This window comes from Pelophylax lessonae (genome assembly GCF_965119305.1).
Source record: "Pelophylax lessonae genome assembly, chromosome: 11".
Taxonomy (NCBI): domain Eukaryota; kingdom Metazoa; phylum Chordata; class Amphibia; order Anura; family Ranidae; genus Pelophylax; species Pelophylax lessonae.
In genome coordinates, this window is record NC_138778.1 from 209251668 (window position 1) to 209274730 (window position 23063).

Sequence of the window (23063 nt, forward strand, 5' to 3'; positions counted from 1 at the left end):
TATCTTTAGAAGAGACTTCCTTCTGGGACGACAGCCATACAGACCAATTTGATGCAGTGTCCGGCGTATGGTCTGAGCACTGACAGGCTGACCCCCCACCCCTTCAACCTCTGCAGCAATGCTGGCAGCACTCATACGTCTATTTCCCAAAGACAACCTCTGGATATGATGCTGCGCATGTGCACTCAACTTCTTTGGTCGACCATGGCGAGGCCTGTTCTGAGTGGAACCTGTCCTGTTAAACCGCTGTATGGTCTTGGCCACCGTGCTGCAGCTCAGTTTCAGGGTCTTGGCAATCTTCTTATAGCCTAGGCCATCTTTATGTAGAGCAAAAATTATTTTTTTTCAGATCCTCAGAGAGTTCTTTGCCATGAGGTGCCATGTTGAACTTCCAGTGACCAGTATGAGAGAGTGAGAGCGATAACACCAATTTTACCACACCTGATCCCCATTCACACCTGAGACCTTGTAACACTAATAAGTCACATGACACCGGGGAGGGAAAATGGCTTATTGGGCCCAATTTGGACATTTTCACTTAGGGGTGTATTCACTTTTGTTGCCAGCGGTTTAGACATTAATGGCTGTGTGTTGAGTTATTTTGAGGGGACAGCAAATTTACACTGTTATACAAGCTGTACACTCACTGCTTTACATTGTAGCAAAGTGTCATTTCTTCAGTGTTGTCACATTAAAAGATATATTAAAATATTTACTAAAATGTGAGGGGTGTACTCACTTTTGTGAGATACTTTAAATATTCAATGGTGTCTGTGCCCAAGCTTAAAAAAATATGTTCTCTGAGAAGGGGCGGGGAAGGATAAGGACAACGTGTTTTACTGCGGGGGGGGGGGGGGGGGTTACACCATGCTTTAATGTGCAGGAGGGTTTGGAAGGTGACACCATGTTTTACCGCGGAGGGGTGACATCATGTTTTACTGTGCCAAGTGACGCCATCCCTAGCTTGGAAGGGCCCTTCAGGCACTGGGTTTCATGTGGGTAGTGATGAGCCTGAGTTTGGTCCAAACCTAAGTTTTCTGAACCTGAAAGTTTGTTAGTATTGCTGGGTAGCATAACCTGAAGGTAAAGACTTCCTGAGTCCCTCAATGACTCCAAGAAAAGGGTTTCACAGTGAGTACAAAAATATTTTTATTGTCTGGGTCTATATTCAAAAATTTTCTGCAGGGAGAGAACAGCAAAGGAAAATCAGTTCAAGCACACAAGGCTGTAGATTGCTGCTAGCAAAGCCCCAGTTTTATCCCATGGGAAACAGGAACGTTTCCATCACTTAGCTAACGGACATTTTTTCTCATCAGGCACTGGTAAAACCGTGGTTGGTGTTCATCTGGCTTACTGGTTCCATCACATAAACCAGTGTACAGAGTTATCCACTGACAATGACAATGAAGCCGAGGAGGAAGAGGTGAATGGCCGGCGAGTCCTCATGTACTGTGGTCCATCAAACAAGTCGGTGGATGTTGTAAGCGGTAAGACATGACTTTGGAGAGTTCCTATGTAAAAAATCACATAGAGACTCTTCTTTTTTACCTTTAGGCCCTGTTCACACCTTAGCGTTTTTCAGCTCGTAAAACCCTCAAGTCTCAAAACGCCCAACAAGCAAAATCCCATTCATTTTAATGGCCCCTGTTCACATTTGAGCATTTTGTCGCCTGAAGCAAAACGCCTGAAGCTCAAAAAAGTACAAGAGCTTTTTTTTTGGCAGATTACAGGCGTTTTTGTTAGATGTCAATGCCTGCTTCCAAACACCTGCAATAAACGCCTAAAAAAAGCCTAAGACCCCTTTCACATGGCTCCGTTCTGTCGATGGAGCCATTTTGCTTAGCGTGGGGATCGATCCGCCGATCCCCTCTGAGCAGGCGGATGACAGCTCCGTCTCCACTCTGTGTGCTGAGATGGAGCTGTCAGATCACCGCTGTGCCCTATGAGGGAATCGGATGAGAACGGACCGTCTGTCCGTTTTCAGCCGACCTGATCCGCCAGACGGATGGAAAATAGGGTTTCCATCCGTCCGAATTTGGCGGACAGGATCGGATCAGATGTCAGCGGAAATGTCTCCGCTGAAATCCGCTGCCCCATAGAGATGCATGGGGCATCCGTTCAGATCCGCCTGAAAAAAATGTGTTAAAGGGGCCATAAAAACGCCAGAAAAAACGCCCAGAAAAACGCCTAAAAAACACCTGAAAACTATACGCTCACGTGTGAATAAGGTTTTGTGTGTGTTCCCCAGAGGAATTTATAAAGGAAGCTGTATTTTCTCTAATGTAGAACTTGAGGTTTGGGTCTTTAGGCTGCAAGACAAAATGGTCAGCTTGTTCCATTAAAGCGGTAGTATCCCGCTTTTTGACACTTTTACCTACAGGTAAGCCTATAATAAGGCTTACCTGTAGGTACAAATAATATCTCCTAAACCGGCATGGTTTTGGAGATATTTGCAGTGCATGCAGCCGCTCGCGTGAGCGGCGCATGCGCTCTGAAGGTCCGGGGGGACCTTAAATTTTGTTTGCCGGGAGCTTGCCGGAAAATCACTCCCGCGCGCATGCGCGGGAGTGACGTCATCGCGGCTCCGGCCAATCATCGCGCCGGAGCCGTCTCTTCCGGCCAATCACCGTGCCGGAGCCACCAAACCCGGAAGAGACGGCGAGGGATCATGGCAGCGCCCGCAGCGATGTCCGGAGGTCCGTGTCGGGGCTTCGTTCTAAGGTAAGTTACACATAATGGGCTAGTATGCGATGCATACTAGCTCATTATGCCTTTGTCTTGCAGGTTTTTTTTTTTTAGGGTTTACAACCGCTTTAAGCTTTGCACGCTCGAGTTGCACCAGACTTTGCATTCTCTGGTTTTAGTAAATCAACCCCATTGTGTCAGACGTGCTCCAACCTTTGTGCTTATCTGTACAGGAGATTGTGTAAATTAGACATGTGCGGTTCATTTCGCTCCGTATAATTATTCAAACAAATATTTAATTACTTGGAGATATCCGAGTCCCTGAATTACAGTACAGACGAATTTGGGGGGGACCAGTGATGAATTTTACCGAATTCTCTGAATAACTAAAGAAATTAGTCTGAATTTCCGAAATTCAAAGTGAAATTCAAATCAAATTCTGTTTGAATTCGAACTGTAAGGCTGCATTCACATGTCAGCGTTTGGATCGCGGGCAGAACCGCCGCGGTTCCGCCCGCGATCCGGAGATTATTGCAAATCGCAGGACGCCTAGCGTTGCCCGTTGATTTGCAATAGCCCCCCAAACGCTGAGCGATGTTGCCGCGATTTCCGCCTGCCGAATCGCGGCAACATCGCGCAAACAAAATCGCGGGACGCAATACGCTCCAAAGAAGTACAAGAGCTTCTTTGGAGCGTATTGCGTCCCGCGATTTTGTTTGCGCGATGTTGCCGCGATTCGGCAGGCGGAAATCGCGGCAACATCGCTCGGCGTTTGGGGGGCTATTGCAAATCAACGGGCAACGCTAGGCGTCCTGCGATTTGCAATAATCTCCGGATCGCGGGCGGAACCGCGGCGGTTCTGCCCGCGATCCAAACGCTGACATGTGAATGCAGCCTTAACATATTGTTATAATCAAAGACTGTGTTTGTTTTTAGTGTACCATTTCAAAATACAGCAAACCCCCCCCCCCCCCCCATTGCGGGGGTTACGTTCCGGAACCCAGCCGCGAAAAGTGAAAATCCGAGAAATAGAAAAACCCTATTAAAATGCATTGTAGGCATGTTTTTTTTACTGTCACTGTACTTTTAAAAGCATTTTAAGGTCTTCGAACACACTTTTAAAACAATAGAAACTCATTTAAACACATAAAAGATACTGAGAGACAGAGCAAAAGCTATGGAAAACGCAAAAATATTTAACTTTTAATGATTTATATAGTAAAATAACATTACAGAACAAACCGCAATATACCGGGACTGCAAAAACTGAACCGCGATGGAGCGGGGGATTTAAAGAGTCATTGTAATCATTTGATGAAGATTTTTCTTTTTGGTTCGTTCACTTTGTAAGTGTAAAATTGATAAAAAGAAAACAGTAAAATAAAAATATTTAAAAGCATTTGTACTTGACATTATTTTTTTTCAGCTGGCTAATACTTCTGCACAGTATTGTACATAGTAAAATGAAGAAAGTAAGTTACTACTTTTATTTATTAGAACACTTTGCATATTTTGAATAAACATATTATTAATACAAGCAGGATCAATGTGTATAAATAACAATCAGATGTTTGGTTACTGGGCTGCCGCATTCGAACCGAAAAAAAAAATCTGAAATCGATTCGACTCATTTGAAATTTAACGATTCAAACGTTTCTAATAGAGAAAAAATCGGTAAATTTGAAGAAAATTTGAAAAATACATAGAATGAATTCCAAGCACAAATTGAACGAATCAACCGAATTTAACAAAACAAAATAACTAGATTAACCGCTTAAGGACCGCCCGCCGCAGTTTTACTGCGGAAGGCAGCCCCCCTGCGCGAACCGATGTTGTACTACCTTGGTCGAGCGCCTGGTGTTAGGGGGCGAGCACACGCTGCCAGCGGCGCGCTCCCACCCCCGCTGCGGGGGGATGCCGATGCACGGGGCCGGCGGCCACGATTGCCGTTGGCCACGCACGATCGCTCCCCGCTGAGAGAGAAGGACTGGCAGCTGTTGTAAACCCATAAAAATAACATAAAACTTTCCCCTAGCGTGTACACGTGATAACTTTTGCGCAAACCAATTAAAATACGCCTATTGCGATATTTTTTTTTTACCAAAAATATGTAGCAGAATACAAATTGGCCTAAAATGATGAAAAATTTGATTTTAAATTTTTTTGGGTGGGAATGTCATATAGCAGAATGTAAAAAATATGTTTTATATATAAGAATCAACGCTTTTTTTTTGTTTAGAGCGCAAAAAATAAAAATCGCAGAGGTGATCAAATACCACCAAAAGAAAGCTCTATTTATTGGAAAAAAGGACATCCATTTATTTTGGGTACAGCGTCGCACAACTGCTCAATTGTCCATTAAAGTAACACAGTGCCAAATCGCAAAAAATGGCCTGGTCATTTAAGGGGGCAAATCCTTCCGGTCCAAAAGTGGTTATTAATCTAAACGAAATTAAACACATTTTTTTGGTCATGCACATGTCTAGTAAATGCTATATTAATCACCACCTGTTTACATTAATTACTCTGCTATTCCTTATATTTTTCAGAAATGCTACTCCCACTACGTGACAAACTCCAACCAGTGCGTGTGTACAGCGAACAGATGGAGCTGAGTGAGTTTCCCTATCCTGGAAGCAATCTCAAAGTTACCGGATATCTCCGAGAAGGGAAGCCCAATGACACATTGAGGTAAGTGGTCTGGGGGAACAGTCATGGCACCAGTGGTAGTAAGGATTTTAGCCTCAACACCATCAAAGGTACGCTGTAACACAATCACAAGGATAGAAATAGGAGGTTGCAGGGGTTAACCCATAAAGATTCTATTCTAGAGAGTAAGGCCCCTTTCACACTAGCGGACCATTCAGGTAGATCTGATCGGATGCCCCATGCATCTCTATGGGGCATTGGATGTCAGCGGAGACATGTCCGCTGACATCCGATCCGATCCGGTCCGTCAAATCTGGACGAATGGAAACCCTATTTTCCATCCGTCCAGCGGATCGGCGGTTCTTTCTCATCCGATTCCCCCATAGTGAACAGCGGGGACCTGACAGCTCTGTCTCTGCACACAGCGTGGAGACAGAGCTGTCATCCGCCTGCTCAGCGGGGGATCGGCGGATCGTTCCCCCGCTGAGAAAAACGGAGTCCGCCGACAGACTACTGTGTGTGAAAGGGGCCTAAGTGTGTCACACACAACACAGCAGTAATCTGCTTTTGGATCATATTGCATGATGCTTGTTTGTTCTGTGTTAAGACCCCAAGCAGATCAATTCTGGAAAATGTATTACTGGCAAGGAAAAACAGACAGGGATTTTATATACGTCTTTTTTAATTTTGGATATTCTGTTGACATTGTGATAAAATCTCATTTTAAATTTGCAAATTTACAATACCTTGTAATGATCCATCAATGCTACCATTCAGTGGCGTAGCGTGGGTTGTCAGCACCCGGGGCAAGGCAAGTCATTTGCGCCCCCTACACAAACCTACTAGACCACTACACAGACCTACCCCCCCATACACTGACACCTACACTGACCCCCCTTCACTTACCCCCACTACACTGACGCATACACTGACCCCCCATACACTGACTCCCCCTTACATTTCTATACACTGACCCCCCATACACTAACACCCCCTACACTGACACCTATACAGACCCCCCTACACACTGACCCCTACACTAACACCTATACTGACACCCCCTACACTGACAGCTACACTGACACCTATACTGACCCCCCTTACATTCCCACATACACTGACCCCCAATACGCTGACCCCTACACTGACTCCCCCTACATTTTCACATACACTGACCCCCTACACTAATAGCTATACTGAACCCCCCTACACTGACCTCCCCCATACACTGACACCTATACTGACCCCCCTACACTGACCGCCACATACACTGACACCCCTACATTGCCACATACACTGATCCCCCTACACTGATCCCCCCCCCCCATACACTGACACCTACACTGACACTTATGCCGACCCCCCTACACTGACACACCCTCCTCTACACTGACCCCCCCATACACTGACACCTACACTGACCCCCCCCCCCCGTACACTGACAGCTACATTGACACCTATACTGACCCCCTTACATTCCCACATACACTGACCCCCCTACACTGATCCCCCCCCCATACACTGACACCTACACTGACACCTATGCTGACCCCCCTACACTGACACACCCTCCTCTACACTGACCCCCCCCCCATACACTGACACCTACACTGACCCCCCCGTACACTGACAGCTACATTGACACCTATACTGACCCCCTTACATTCCCACATACACTGACCCCCCTACACTGATCCCCCCCCCATACACTGACACCTACACTGACACCTATGCTGACCCCCCTACACTGACACACCCTCCTCTACACCGAACCCCCCCCCCCATACACTGACACCTACACTGGCCCCCTTACATTCCCACATACACTGACCCCCTACACTGACTCCCCCCTACATTTCCACATACACTGACCCCCACTACAATGACCCCTACACTAATAGCTATACTGACCCCCTCATACACTGACACCTATACTGACCCACCTACACTGACACCCCTACATTTCCACATACACTGACCCCCCCTACACTGATCCCCCCCCATACACTGACACCTACACTGACACCTATGCTGACCCCCCTACACTGACACACCCTCCTCTACACTGACCCCCCCCCGTGCACTGACAGCTACACTGACACCTATACTGACCCCCTTACATTCCCACATACACTGACCCCCCCATACACTGACACCTACACTGACCCCGCCCCCTCCCTCCCTCCCATGTCCACTTCCCCTGCACTGACACCTGTGCTGACCCCCCTACTACACTGACACCCCCCCCCCCCCACTTCCCTGGGCCCTGGGGGCAGGCAAGACATCACTTACCTTGTACTGTGCCAATACACTGGCGACTCGAGGAGGGGAGAGACAGCATGTCTGTGGCCGGCCGGACAGCAGGGGGAGACTCCTGAAGCGGTGCTGCACATGCACCGAGCCACAGACTGGCATCTTCATCCACGACCAGCCCCGCCCCCCTGGCCGCATGACACCTTCAGCGGTCCGCCGCTCGTCTTGCACAAAGCGGCGGCCACTGAGCCAAGAGTGCGGGCGGGCGCCGGACGGGCAACTTCAGAATAAAGGGACACTTTGATCCCGCCGATTGCGGGCGTGGGATGCGCCCCCCTAAATGTTGCGCCCGGTGCCAGTGGCCCCCCCTGCACCCCCCACGCTACGCCACTGCTACCATTACAATACAATTTGTCAACATGTAAAAGAGCCAGTCATACCATTTACATATATGTATATTAAAGTTCCCACCTGAGTTTGAAACCAGTAACTTCCATCTTTTCAGACTTTTGAATGCTGGATAATTTAATGCTCTGCAATTTTTTATAGCGGTATTAAACCCAAAACCAAAATTTTGAGTTGTATTGATACCGTTTTTACTGGCGAGTACGAGTACCGATACTTTTGGTCAAGTCTTCGCCGATACTGAGCACGGATAACTTCAAAATAGAATAGAATTATGCAGGAAAGGATTTCCATCTTTTCAGACTGTTGAATTCTGGAGAATTTAGCACTCTGCAAGATTTTATAGTGGTATTAAACCCAAAACCAAAAATTAGAGTTGTATTGAAACCTTTTGTACTGGCGAGTACGAGAACCGATACTTTCGGTCAAGTCTTCACCGATACTGAGTACTGATAACTTCAAAATAGAATAGAATTATACAGGACAGGATTTCCATCTTTTCAGACTGTTGAAAGCTGGAGAATTTAAAGCGGAGTTCCACCCAAAATTGGAACTTCCGCTTTAGGGAGTCCTGACCCCCTGACATGCCACTTTTGGCATGTCATTTTTTGGGGGGGGGGGAGCGGGTACCTAGTTTTTACAGGTACCCGCTCCCACTTCCGCTCGGAGAGCCGCGACGCCCTGAACGGAAGTTCTCCTCTCCCCCTCCCTCCCTGCAATCTTCTGGGACACGTCAGAGGTCCCAGAAGATTGCCGGCCAATCAACTCGCGCATGCGCAGTGGGTACCCGGCTGTGAAGCCGCAAACTGTCACAGCCGGGTGCCCACAGCAGTGATGCCGGCGCCGAGGGAGAGGATCGAGGCTTCGGGCGGCCGCATCGCTGGACCGTTGGACAGGTGAGTGAATGGCTGGAACTCCGCTTTAATACTCTGCAAGATTTTATAGTGGTATTAAACACAAAACCAAAAATTAGAGTGGTATTGATACCTTTTGTACTGGCGAGTACGAGTACCGATACTTTTGGTCAAGTCTTTGCCGATGCTGAGTACCGATAACTTCAAAATAGAATAGAATTATGCAGGACTGGATTTCCATCTTTTCAGACTGTTGAATGCTGGAGAATTTAATGCTCTGCAAGATTTTATAGGGGTATTAAACCCAAAACCAAAAATTAGAGTTGTATTGATACCGTTTTTCCTGGCGAGTACGAGTACCGATACTTTCGCTCAAGTCTTCCCTGATACTGAGCACGGATAACTTCTCGGTACGATCTGAGCCCATACAAAATAAATGGGCTCAAATTGCAGTGCAAAAAATCTCATGTGATTTGAACAGGAACGTGGTATGATTCCTATCTGAATCGCTGTTTACCCCACCGCTCTTGTGTGACCCCAGTATAGAAAGACAGGGAAGCTCTATCTAAGTGGGCAAACAGTTTATTAAAAAATGTTATAACAACTCACATGTTAAAAGTACATATCTCGCATGTCAAATCAAATCTGCATGGTTATAGTATCCCAATCCCGCGGGACCCACTGAAGATGGAAACCCATGGCCGCTTGTGGTGCTCACGGGGCTGGAGGAGATGTATAGACATGTATAGGCAATCCGTCCCCAAGCTGACACAACTTCTGGCCTCTACCCATGCCTGCGCTCCAAGCTGGTTCACAGGGGTCCCAGAACTTCCTACATCTCCTCCAGCCATGTGAGCACTGCAAGCAGCTGTGGTTTTCCATCATTAGCGGGTCCTGTGGGACGGGGATACTATGACTGTAGAGATTTGGATTTGACATGCAAGATATATACTTTTAACAATATAATAAAATATTTGTTTTTAGGTTTAATACAGCTTTAAGCGTGTAGCCCCTTATAACATTTGGAGGCTATATTACTATAAAGAGTCTGTAAGGCTGTTTTACAGGATGTTGGATATAAATGATTGTAATGCTCTCCAAATTCTAGAGGATGTAAGTTCTGTAGCCATTAGGGCTTAGTGCTCAGGTTAAAATGTTCTGCAAGGTGACTGATGGTTGTCTGTCCAAACAGACCTATTACCCTGCATCACTTGATCCGGGAGCCCTCAAAACCCTACAGCAAACAAATTCGAGACATGGACCAAAGAATCCGTAACGGAGAAGAGATGAGCCAAGAGGACATAGATATGTAAGGAAAAACAGAAGGGGTTACTTGTATCTCATACATCTTCTTTCACTGTGTTCTGTGTTTTCCTGTCCCTCTCTTTCAACTCCTTTGCACTCACCTCTGTTAAGATGTTGTGTCCATTACAAACAGAGTTGTATAAAGTACTCGAAAACCCATATTTGAGTAAAAGTACAAGTGCTCGAACAAAAAGTGACTTGAGTAGAAGTACTAAGGTATTCAACATTTTTTGTACTTAAGTATTGCAAGTAGTTTTTTTTTTTAATTTTGCTACTCAAGTACTGAAAGTAAAAGTACAAGTACTGTGTTATGTAGTTATTAAAGAAAGAAGTCAAAAGTTTATTAAAGTAGAAGTCAAAAGAAGTCAAAAGTACACATGACATTATAAACATTTTTTTGAGCTTCATGAAATCTGCCATCTACTGTTCTGGCAGTGGTAATTTTTATAATTGTAACGAGTAACTATGCAGCACAAAAAAAAAATGTCGTAGTAGAAGTATTGAAATCATCGAAAAAATGTAGTGAAGTAAAAGTGGAAGTAGGAGAAGCAAATTCTACTCTAGTAAAGTACAGATACCGCCTTTCGGTACTTAAGTACAGTAGTGAAGTAGTTCTACTTAGTTACTATACATCTCTGATTACAAAGCAACCCAATGTTTCCACCCCCCCCCCCCTTCACATATAGTATAAAATAAATATTAGGGGATCCTGACTGTGATGAAACAATGTCTTTATTGGTGATAAACACACTTAGATCTTGTTTTAATCACCTCTATATGTGCATGCCGAATCATCCATCCTACAGAGAATCATACAATCCATGAATCGTGCTTGAAATCCTAAATTGCATCCTGCCCAAGACTAGTGAGGTTCTGGTCCAGGGTTTTTGGCTTACTCCAGACCCTTATATAACGATCCGCAGGGCCGCCAGGCTGGCCCTATTACACTGTTCAATTCCCGGCCAATATGCATCACAGCAGAAATTGGCCCGTTTAGCCGAGAAGACCCAAAATGTAGCCTTCCAGGGGGTAAATATGCACCTGACCACAATGATGATTCATGAACAAATGCCCAGTATTGTGAATCATTCACATGCCAAGTTTATCAAGATCTGGGAATCATGGATCTCTTATGAATTTCCTTCACTCCAACCAGCAGAGTTGTATAAAGTACTCAAAACCCATACTTGAGTAAAAGTACAAGCGCTCGACCAAAAAGTGACTTGAGTAGAAGTGGAAGTGCTCAATCAAAAAGTGACTTGAGTAGAAGTACTAAAGTATTCAACATTTTTTGTACTTAAGTATTGCAAGTAGTTTTTTTAAAAATTTTGCTACTCAAGTACTGAAAGTAAAAGTACCAGTAGTTTTGAGAAAAAAATTGCTACTCAAGTACTGAAAGTAAAAGTACAAGTACTGTGTTATGTAGTTATTAAAGAAAGAAGTCAAAAGTTTGAACATCATATTGTTTTTTATTATTTCAAATGCAGCTTTTATTTATACATACAGTAGCATTTATTTTAGTATGCGCTGATAATACACATGTTTTGAGCTTCATGAAACCTGCCATCTACTGTTCTGGCAGTGGTAATTTTTATAATTGTAACGAGTAACTATGCAGTACAAAAAAAAAATACTGGAGTAGAAGTATTGAAATTATTGAAAAAATGTAGTGAAGTAAAAGTGGAAGTAGGAGAAAAAAATTCTACTCTAGGAAAGTACAGATACCGCCTTTCGGTAATTAAGTACAGTAGTGAAGTAGTTCTACTTAGTTACTATACATCTCTGCCAACCACCCTGTTCAGGCCTTGTTTGACCGCTCCCCCCAGGGTCTCCAAGTTTGAACCACCCCCTCCCTACTCCTTTCTCTTGTCTGTGCTCTTTTCTTCTCTCCATTACTCATTCTTTCTAATCTCACACAGTCTCCGCCCAGGCGGGGTTGGTTGCAGGAGAAGAGCCCTCACCCCGATGACTGTGAGTTGGTTTTGGGGGCATGGCATTTTTGCATTTTCAGTGTTTTATTAACATCCCCATGTTCCAGAATCTCTTTTTCTTAAAGTGTTTGTAACCCAAAAAAAAAAAAAAATGGATCCTGTTTCTTTAAAGCATGAACAACAGCACAGTGCTTTTGCTGTGTAATTTGGCCCCCTGTATCATATAAAATACCTGGCTGATCCTGCCTGGTTCTGCCCTCCCCCCTGTAAACTGACCATGGTTCATCATGGCTGCTGAGCCCTGACATTGTGGTCAGTTTACATGCCTCCATCATCCGCAGCTTTCCTCTGTCCTCATCTCCCCCCTGCCTGACTGTCAGCTCCGCCCGCTCCCCAGCCCTCCCCTCCTGCTGCTATCATAACTGAGTGTTCTTTCTACAATCCCTTCTGGTATAGTAAATGATTTGCCCCAGTGTATGTGTTTTTTTTTTTAAAAAAAAGGCGCCGTAAACCTTTTTCGTAGTGCCGCTCGGCACTCACGTGACCGCCCGCCACTCTCCTGCTTCTCTGCTCCTCCTGGCTGATGTCAGCACCATCTGCTATAGCTGTCAAATCAAGAGAGGAGAGAGGCGACTGGTCACGTGAGCACCGAGCGGCGATATGAAAAAGGTATATAGCGGCTTATTTTAAAAAAAAAAAAACACATGCACTGGGGCACATCATTTAAACCACATACACCAGGGCACATGTGATTTAACCACATACGCTGGGGCACATCATTTACTATAACAGAGGGGATTGTAGAAAGAACACTCAGTGGCTTAACAACCACTTCAATTGACATAACTACACTCTTTATTGCGCTTTGTAATATGTAACCATGATTTAGCACCTGCACGGGCTATTCCTAAGCTTACTTTAATTTTTTTGTTCATTTTCAAAACAATAAACATATTGAAACAGAAATCCTAAATTGCAAATGGTGACAGTACAGATCTAAATGCAACATTTCAGAAGAACCAAAAAAGGCAAAATTAGCTATTCTCTTGCTTTGATTATGCCAGGTTGCAAAAAGGACACCTGCCTTGAGTCCCAGGGGGATGCAGAAAAAAATGTTCTACTCTTCATAGACTGGAAGCAGCCTAGCACCTAAAGTGGAATTAATCTAACACCAAATCTTTGTTATACCCTTGTAGGAGGGCCAAAGACATTAATGTCAGCAAGATAATTTTACTACAGAATTCTCTAAAAGTATATACTGGCAGTTGAGTCGGCTCTTCCAGCGCCAATCAAAAACCAATATTTGTTTTTGGTGTTCCTACCATATAGTGCAGAGGTTTATGTGTAGAGGTAATGCAAATGCAACCAATCGGTAAATCAAATTTAATTGTTCTGAATGCTGGGATGGCTTCTGATTGGTTCCCAACACTTCTACCTCCCCTTTGCTTATGTAGCACCCTCTAGTGTGCTAGAATGTGCTAGCAACCAAGCATGTGTTTAATCTGGGTCATGGTGAGTGACTCAGGGAGGCTGGATGACTCATCAGGCAGCACCTCTGAGACCTCCCCCTGCTTGCTGGAACCTTGGGGAAGCTTCCAGAAGAATGGGAGGGAGGTTAGGAAGAGCTGCCTGGAGTACTGAGGAAGGCTCCAGCCAATGCCTAGCTAATGGGCTGGCAGGGGGTTGTCCTCTCTAACCACTTAAGCCCCAGAGGATTTGACTGCTCAATGACCAGGCCCTATTTTGCGATTCGGCCCTGCGTGATTTTAATGGACCATTGCGCGGTTGTGCGATGCTGTACCCAAATGAAATTCACACCCTTTTTTCCCCACAAACAGAGCTTTCTTTTGGTGGTATTTGATCACCTGTGCGATTTTTATTTTTTGCGCTATAAACAAAAAAAGAGCGACAATTTTGAAAAAATAACAATATTTTTCACATTTTTTTTATATGAAATTCTCAAAAAAAAAAATTAAAAATCTAAATTTTTTAACATTTTAGGCCAAATTGTTTTCTGCTACATATTTTTGGTAAAACAAATTGCAATAAGCGTATTTTGATTGGTTTGCGCAAAAGTTATTGCGTTTACTAACTACGGGAAAGATTTATGTCATTTTTACTGTTTTTTTTAAACTAGTAATGGCGGCGATCTGCGATTTTTTTTGCGGGACTGCGACATTGCGGCGGACAGATCGGACCCCTGACTGATATTTTTGACACTTTTGGGGGTACCAGTGACATTACTACAGTAATCAGTGCTAAAAATATGCACTATTACTGTAAAAATGACACTGACCGGGAAGGGGTTAACTTTATTGGTGATCAAGGGGTTAAGTGTGTCCCTAGGGGCGTGATTCTAACTGTTAGAGGGCCTGGCTAGTGAAGTAATCACATAGACATACGATCCTACATAGCAGGATCTCATAGCCTCTGTCATTACTTCAGGGAGAATGACAGACGGCTGTGTTTACATCAGCCGTCTGTCCTTCTCCCTCTCCTGAGGGAGATCGCGAGTGGCCGGCGAACATCGGAGCCGCCGGTCACATGCGCTGGCTAGGCAGGGAACGAGCGGGGCCGGAAGCGCGCTGCCAGTGGCGCGCGCTCGCCCCCTACAGGCTCATGGGCGAGTGACGTACCCCTACTTCACTTTGCCTGTAGGGGGCTGACTGCCGCAGTATATAGTCGTGCGGCGGTCGGCAAGTGATTAAATACTCAGAGCCGGGCCAGCAGGGGCAGTGTGGAGTCAGGTGGAAGCAGGGCCGTTTGAAGGAATTTGGGGGCCCCAAGCAAAATGGACATGGAGGCCCCCCGCACACACGCAAAGCCTACAGGAACCACAGCATAGCCATACAGTTTAAGTTCACCCACACTTTATATAAATAAAAAATGAGTACAGTGCAAATACTGTTTGAAAAAATATTTGAAATTTGAACATTTTCAACAATTGAACATTTGCAAAAAACACTACAGTACCATAAAATCAAATATACATTAAAAAGTGCACAATAACTAAATCTAACATACTTACACACACACATACACTCACATTAACATCCAATTTTTGCACGAAAAAATGGGGTGACAGACTGTCAGTGTGATCATACCTGTCGCTGGCCTGGTCCGGTCCACGTGTGTAAGGAGGATGTGATGACTCGTGGTGTGTCTCTCTCTCTGGCGAAGTTTGCGGGCCTGGTAGGGTGGCGCCACTCCCGCGCGCGCTTTAGGCCGCCTAGGCTGGGGCAGGGCTGGTGCGCACTGCGCAGATGCGCTCCGCCGCCGCACACACTCTCCCCCTAGCGAGTCGACGCCGCGTGACGTCATGCCGCTCCTCCGCTGTCCGTCCCTCCGCCGGCCTGTCACAGGCCGCCTGTGTGTTGTAAGGCCGGCCTGTGTGTGTGAGGCGTGGCGTGCGGCCGCAGCGTTTGTGTTTTTGGGATAATGTCAGTCTGTGTCTTGGGTCTTGGGGCCCCAGGCCAGCTGGGGGCACCAAGCAATTGCTTGTTTTGCCTGCTTTGACGCGACGGGCCTGGGTGGAAGCTGGAGATGGAGTGCTGAGGAGGCTGTCGTGGCCCTTGAGGATAGCCCCCTAAACTGGGATGTGAACTCAGGCCTGGGGCTCAGGTACTGGAGGGATCCTCTCAATACACACAGCAGAGTCCTGTCTAGAGGCACTGGAGCAAGAGTGAGGACAGCAGGAGCCAGCCAGCACATCCAGGAGATGTCCAGAGAGAAGACAGCCGAGTGGGCAGTCTGAGAGGACTGTGGGAAGTAGCTAGTGAGAGAGGCAGCTGTAGCCAGGCGGGCTAGCAGTGCCTGAAGTTGTGGTGCTGGGATCAGTAACCAGAGGAATGTAGCTGAAGACTGGACTTTTCTCTGTACACCAAAGGGGCCTGCTGTGCCTGCCTGTAAAGGGCTTTTTGCGTTAACTGGCTGAGTGCTTTGCCAGATCCATGAAACCCTGTTCCTGCTGGGTCTGTGCATAGGCGTGCGCAGGGGGTATGCCAGGTGTGCACACCCTAATCACTAGGTGCAGTGCTGATTCCCCCACGTTGGCCTTCCTGCCCCACAGTGCATCTGGCTTCCCTACTCCCCCCCCCCCCCCCAGCTGCTGCAGGGGATGTTTCAGGATGGAGATGGAGAGTGGGGGGGCTTCCTTTTCTAAATGAACACAGTGATCCCACTCACTCACTGTGTTCATTCACAGCTGAAGCATAGTAAACTGTGTTTTTTATGCTTCAGTTTGTGAATAAACAAGAAGCGGCTTGGCAGCAGAGAAAGGCATGTCTGTTTGAGCTTTTGGGTGCACACCGTAATGCAATAGGCTATGTACACCTATGGGTCTGTGTTGTTTGTGCAAGCAAGTGTATACAGATAGTGTATATAGTTGAAGTGCCCCTAAATAAGTTTGTTCCAGTCAAGTGGACATCCCATAATTATCCCATCCCCATCCAAGTATATTATCCCCTAATAAAATACAAAAAACAAAGTTGCTGGACTGTTTCCTGTCTTAAGTGAGTCTGTGGAACTTCGGTGGGCCTGGCTGTGCAGGGTGGGGGATCACCTTTCACTAGTGGCCCCTTAGGGAGCACGCTATACTTACATTGGGTTTGATTTACTCAAACTGGATTGTGCAAAATCTGGTGCAGCTGTGCATGGTAGCCAATCATCTTCTAACTTCAGCTTGTTCGATTCATTTTTGGAAGCTGATTGGTTTCTATGTAGAGCTGCGCCAGATTTTGCACTCTCCAATTTTAGTAGATCAACCCTATTGCCCTTTTGAAGATGTTAATTTGTGTCTTATTCTTCCTGTTTCAGGTACAAGGGCCTGATATCTGCTGCCCGCAAAGAGGAGCTGAAACATCATGACATCATCTTGTGTACCTGCGTGGCATCTTCCAGTAATATGCTGACAGAGGTGCCTATCACGCAGGTGGTCATTGACGAGTGCGGGATGTGCACCGAGCCGGAGTCTCTTGTGCCACTTGTCAGCCACAAAGGTGTACAGTCGGTAAGTGGAAACGCCATGGGCTGTGCTGCAAATAGGGTATTTTTGGTAAAAAATAATAATATTGGGACAGAAGTGGGTGGGATTGAGGGGAAAACTAATTTGCCTGGGAATGGGCTTTGAGCTATACTTTTGAAATCCAGTGCAGCTGCCTTCAGCAGACCTCCCACATGACTTCTGGGTTAGGACAGCAGCATCTTATCACCATGTTTTAGGCTGTGCCATCTCCCTCTTTTGCTCCCATCTGTGCGAATGAGGGGTTTCTGAAACCAGGGAGCACACTGGTAATATTTTGACAGACTGAACTAGTGAGCCATTCAGAAGCTAAAGGCCAAAGCCAATATACACTGATCAGCTGAAATTTTCTGACCACTGACAGGTTATGTGAATAACATTGATTATCCCATTACTATGGCATCTGAAACAGGGAGGGATATATTGGGAAGCAAGTAAAAATGTTGTTCTTGAAGTTGATGTATTAAAAACAGAAAAAAAAGGGCATTGCAGTTTGTTGTGTGTTGGGCTGTGACCTCTGGGTAGGCAGGTGCAGTCTACTTTCTCCACTACAGGCGGCGCTCATTCATCCCAGCCATGAAGCTGGAGAGGAAGTCAAGAAGAACATGGTTCCTCTATGGTTTCCTGGGTCACTAGGAAAGCAATGTGGTTGGATGCTGCCCCCCAATGTGATTCTGGTAGCCATCTTGGGTCATGCAGAACCTATTTAAAGCCCTAGCTCCCAGGCTTGGCACGCTTTTTGCAAGTACGTAGTGCAGGCAAAGGTACCCAACTTAATAGGGACAGTACTAGGGAAAGGTTCCTGACAAGGAAGGAAAGCGTAGGGTAGATTTTTTTGGTTATCGTCCCGCTTGGGCAAGAGATAGCAAGGCCTCATTCTGTTCTCTTCACAAAAGCTGTCAGTCCCGCTGAAACTTGCTCTCTTCACATTATTGAAAACCCTGAGTTTTCCCAGTTGGGCAGCCTTCCCACAGTGTTTGTTGTGAACTGGTATTGCATTACTTCAATAAAAGTCTTCCATTGCACCTGACTGTGACCTGCAACAAAAACCTTGATCCTTTCAGAAATCTTGTAAGTGATAACTTCCAGTCCTTTCTGCCTTTGCTGCATTCTTCTGAGTTATACCATTACCAGCTATCTCTGGGAACTACAAAACACCTCCATTTATGTTAGTGAAAAGACAAAGCTGCTCCTTCAAAGGTACATTATGCTGAGTAGGTGTTAGTGGCAGGATCAACAGGTGAAAATAAAGGGGGGAAAAAGCCGAAAAAGTTTAAGTCCTTCAAAAACAGTGAAAGTTAATCTTTTTTTTTTCTTGTTTTTTGTCCCAGATTGTGCTGATTGGGGACCATCGTCAGCTTCGCCCTGTAGTAATAAATGAAGTTTGTAAACTTCTTAAAACGGATCGTTCGCTGTTCGAGAGGTATGAGGACAGGGCGCTGTTTCTGGACACTCAGTATCGTATGGTAAGAAGCATGTCTGTATCTTATGTATGTAGTGCACCCCCTTAGGAGCTTGCAGATGAACAGGATCCCCCACTCCTGCACAGCCAGGCACACCGAATTTTCACAGGCACTCCAGAGTCCGTGACTTGATATTTATTGAGGGTTAATAACTTGGATAGGCATTGGAGGCTATGGGATGCCCACCCGCAACCGATCACCCCATCCCTCCTTCCCTCCGCTGGGAGAACACAAGGGCTCTGTGGGAGGGATTCCCCCATCAGCACTGACTGTGTTGATAGGGGAATTGAGGGATTTTCTTTCCTGGGGAGGACCGTATCTTTTTATATTTCTTCAGGCAACCTGTATGCTGATACATTCATTTTTCCCTTTCTAATATGGGATTGACTGTGTTACGCTATTGTAGGGCCATTTTACTGAATGGCCATGCTGGGAAGTTGCTCGGAGGCCCCACCTGCCCAGCGACCCAGCCCCAGCCAAGCATTAGTCCTGGTTCCCGTGTGCATCCCGCCACCAAACTTAGCAGGTGGCAAGCTTGGTAGCCCTGCGGTGCTGTCAGGCCACTTGGGCCATGGAGGGGGGAGCCCACAACTGCAGGAATGCCTGTCCGCCTCCACGGGAAGAGGAACACACAGGACAAGCGAGTCTGACTCCCGTCCGTGTGTGTGATCACCGGACCCAGTCGCCGAACTTTGAAGCTGTCATTAGCCTGGCACTGCTGTACCAATAAATATCGCCTTATTGATAATTTGCATTTTTATTCTCGTGGGTCATTGTGTAGGCAGGGCCCCAGTGCACTGCATTGCCCGGGGCCCTTTAATGCTCTTAAGATGGCACTGAAAGTGGGGGGACTAGGAGACAGCCATCTCTGTGCTATGAGTTTGCGAGCAAGGAAAAATAAATGTACCAACAATAATTTGGATAATGGTGGGACTAAATCCTCAGTGTTCTAAGTCATTTTCTAGCAAAAAAAAAAAAGCAGATTCAGTGTCAGAATTAGGCCTAGTCTTCAAATGTTAAATTTGTATTTATATCTCTGATTTTTTTGAAGACATATCCACACCAAAAAACTCATACTGTATATTGTAGCTATACAAACTTTTTTTTTTTGGTAATCCTGGGAATTACACTCTACCTGTCCTAGGGTGACAACTGCTCACTCACTGTACTGTATCTTTGGAGGGAGCCATGGTTGTTATCCTAATGGCAGCAGATGGACCACAACACCATACCTCCCCCCCCCGGACCACACCAGCCCGCACACCATACCCCCCCCCCCCCAGTCACCGGCTCACTCACCCTGCCTGGACATATGGAGGGAGGGCAGGCAGCAGCATCGGCAGCGGTGGCTTCTTCCCCCTCAGTATTCTGTGTCTCCTCCCTCCTTCTCTAGGGACAATGGCATGGCTTCTCCTTTCGGCCAATCGGGAAACGGGTCTCAGGACCCGCTTCCTGATTGGCCAGGAGGAGGATCCATGTGACAATAGCAAATATTCATTCGCTATTGTCACACAACTGGGTGGGCTCAGGGCGCAGTGCTCTGCGTCCTGAGCCCACCCTTTTCTGAAGCCTATTAGAGCCTCTGGTTTTAATCACGTGCTTCAAAAAAAAAAAAAAACCCAATTGAACTCCATGCGTCCAGCACCCTGCATGTAGATTAGGGGGCCGGACTCATGGATGGGGGGCGGCGCCCCTGCGCCCCCAATGCACCAGCCACCACTGCTACAAACAAATCTTCGTCTCCATTAAATTCCAGGGGGTGGGGGTATGTGTTGGGGATGAGGACATTTGTGACTGTGCATTGTAGCTAACCCCAGTTTTGTGTCTTCTTTATCTCCAGCATTTAGATATTTGCACGTTTCCATCTCGGGAATTTTATGATAATCGCCTCCGTACCAGCCCCCAGATGAACCTGCCTAACAGCCTCTTTTTTTCACGAATGTCCCACCGTATATTATTTGGGGAAGTGAATGGGCAGGAGCAAAGCCTGATGGTCACCACTGCAGAAGGGAACATTAGCTCAAAGGCGAACCTAGAAGAGGCCAAAGAAGCGGTATGCATAGATATGTTATGTTGTCTTTGTTACCTTGTTAGATGTCTTCTTAGTTTTTTGCAATATCTCAATTAAATGACCATTAGACTTTAAAGTGTTACTTAACCCACAACAGTAAAATCAGTCTGTATATGCAGTAAAGCATGCTTTTTATACTCGCTGTGGAACTTAAGGGGTTAATCCTCTGCATTGTGTAAAAAGGCTGCTTGAGCTTGTATGCACAGAGCCTCCCTTTCGTGCATTGTCCCGAAAACATGTCCAGATATTACACAGTTACTGGAGTCAGGCTGCACATGCTCAGTTTAGTTTGTATTGCTACCGGTAGAGAGTTTTTTTTCTTTTCTCGGGAGAGTGCATGTCATCAGCACAGGGCCAATCAGCACTGTCCAGACAGAGGGTCAGGGGTCCTGCATCCTGATAGGACAGCCAGTGCAATATGAAAACACCTCCTACAAGCTTTAACCAGGCACTGATAAAAGTCACAAGACTGCTATATACTGCTGATGAGAAAAGGTATTTTTGATGAGAAAAGTTTATATTTACTAAAATAATTGCATTTCCATTTTCTGTGTTCTGTGGGAGACCAGATATAGTGACTGCAGGCTCCTGGGTTTAGTAACACTTTAATGGCAGGCTCCAGACAGCTTAATACACAGATGGATAAATATAAGGGGACTTTTTACCTGCCAATCAATATGTATTTCTTTCCATTCGCCTTTGAGATTTAGACAGCTGTGGTACATAGCACAGTCTTTGCAGTTCTTCAATGCAGTTAAAGTGGTTGTAAACCTCAGACATGAAATTTGAACAAAGCAGTTTCCTCTATAGTGTGTACTTGTCTCAATTAAAAGCACTAAAGGCCCGTACACACGTGCAGATTGTCGGCCGAAAAGATTCGGCCGACGACCGATCGGCCGATTTTCGGCTTGTTAGTATGATGCTTCCGACAGCCGACAGCGCACTTTCGGCCGAACAGAATCTGTCGTGCAAGCATTAAAATTTTTGTATGCCGACACCAGAACGGCCGATTGTTCGCCAGTCAGTACAGAATTCGGCCGACAGACAGCAGATTTGCAAGATTGGGCATGCTCAGAAAAGAAAAAACACAGGGAAAGTTAACCATCACATGACATCACTTCTGCAGTCGGCTGTTGTTGGCGGACAAAATTCGTGTGCAGTCTTTTGCACTTTTCAGCGGACACGACAGCCCGGGGACAAAAGACGGCCGATCGTTCGGCCGACGATCGGTACGTGTGTACGGGGCTTAAGTGTCAGTTCTGTCTGCTGCTTCGTTCCTCTGCTATCTGCATAGGTCACTTTTCACAAGTTTTCCTGACACCAAGAGATAAAAGGTGACAGGGGAAGGACCTCCAGCAGATTGACAGCCTCAGCACTGTTCCTGTGTACTGTTTCGAGGAGGTGTGTCCCTTCCCTCCAATCAGCTCTCAGAGCTCTCCTCACTGAGGTCTGCAGAGTGTAACTGCAGCTCTCTGCCCCCTTTTTTCTGAAATTTCAGACAAGCTTTTAAATTCAGCACATTAAATGGATGTAGAAAAGAGGATACTGCAGGTAGACAGGTACAACTTATGAAGGAGGATTTTTTTTAATTCTCTGTGTATCACATGAGGATAGTCCCTTCACTGGGTATATGTAAGTAATACTTCCTACAGGTCTTGTTTTTCTTGTCTCTAAGTGAACAGTTAATGTCCCTTGTTGACACATGAGCGCTGCAGCACAGCTGATTTGGGCCTTGTGCGGTTTCTTCCTCTCCCAGTCTAAGCTCTTCTGTCCAAGGGATTGCAAAAGGCTGATGCCAAATCAAACCTTGTTGCATTGTGGCATTTACAAGGTTAAAATAGGCAGTGAGGGAGCGATATCTCCTCCTCACCGCCTGTCAAATGCCTCTGAAAAGCAATCCGCCTCAGAAAGCATTGTCACATGTGTAAACCTAGCCATAGGGTGCAGCCGTTTGCTCTGTTTTTGCTCCCTCTTTAACCCTTTCACTGCCAGTAAGTCATACGAATCAGACAGCGGGATGTTTCATACACAATCCAGTGGCTACAGCCACTGGGATTGAATGTAAAAGTGACAGGCAGACTCCTGCCTGTCCTGCCACCCTATTGCCTCCACACACCCCCAGTGCCTGCAACGAACCCCCCCACGTGCCCCACCAATGTACTTGGGCTCCACTTGCCTATCTGTGGGCCTGGGACTGATAAGGCAGGTGCTGGCGGGTGGAAGGGAAGGGGAACACACATGTTTGCTCTCCTCCCCTTCTTGCTGTGATCCGGAAAGCGATGTCTATGACATCACTTCCCGGTCAGCCCCTCTGTGTCCCCCGCTAGAATGAGATGGGAATTTCAATACATTCAGTGGAGCCCAGGGGAGACATTGGGGGTCTTTTAGACCAAGCATGTCTCATTAAAGAGACCCTGTCACCTAAAA

General features: G+C 46.2%; 1 protein-coding gene across 1 annotated transcript in view; it reads left to right on the forward strand.

The window, feature by feature from the left end:
• The window catches only part of HELZ2 (helicase with zinc finger 2), an 82685-nt gene that overhangs the window by 54822 nt on the left and 4800 nt on the right, over positions 1-23063 (forward strand). Inside the window, exons 12-17 of the mRNA XM_082271525.1 lie at positions 1317-1487; positions 5235-5376; positions 10039-10155; positions 16898-17090; positions 18434-18568; positions 20406-20618. Of these exons, the coding sequence (XP_082127651.1) occupies positions 1317-1487; positions 5235-5376; positions 10039-10155; positions 16898-17090; positions 18434-18568; positions 20406-20618 (971 nt within the window). The remainder of the gene's footprint in view (positions 1-1316; positions 1488-5234; positions 5377-10038; positions 10156-16897; positions 17091-18433; positions 18569-20405; positions 20619-23063) is intronic.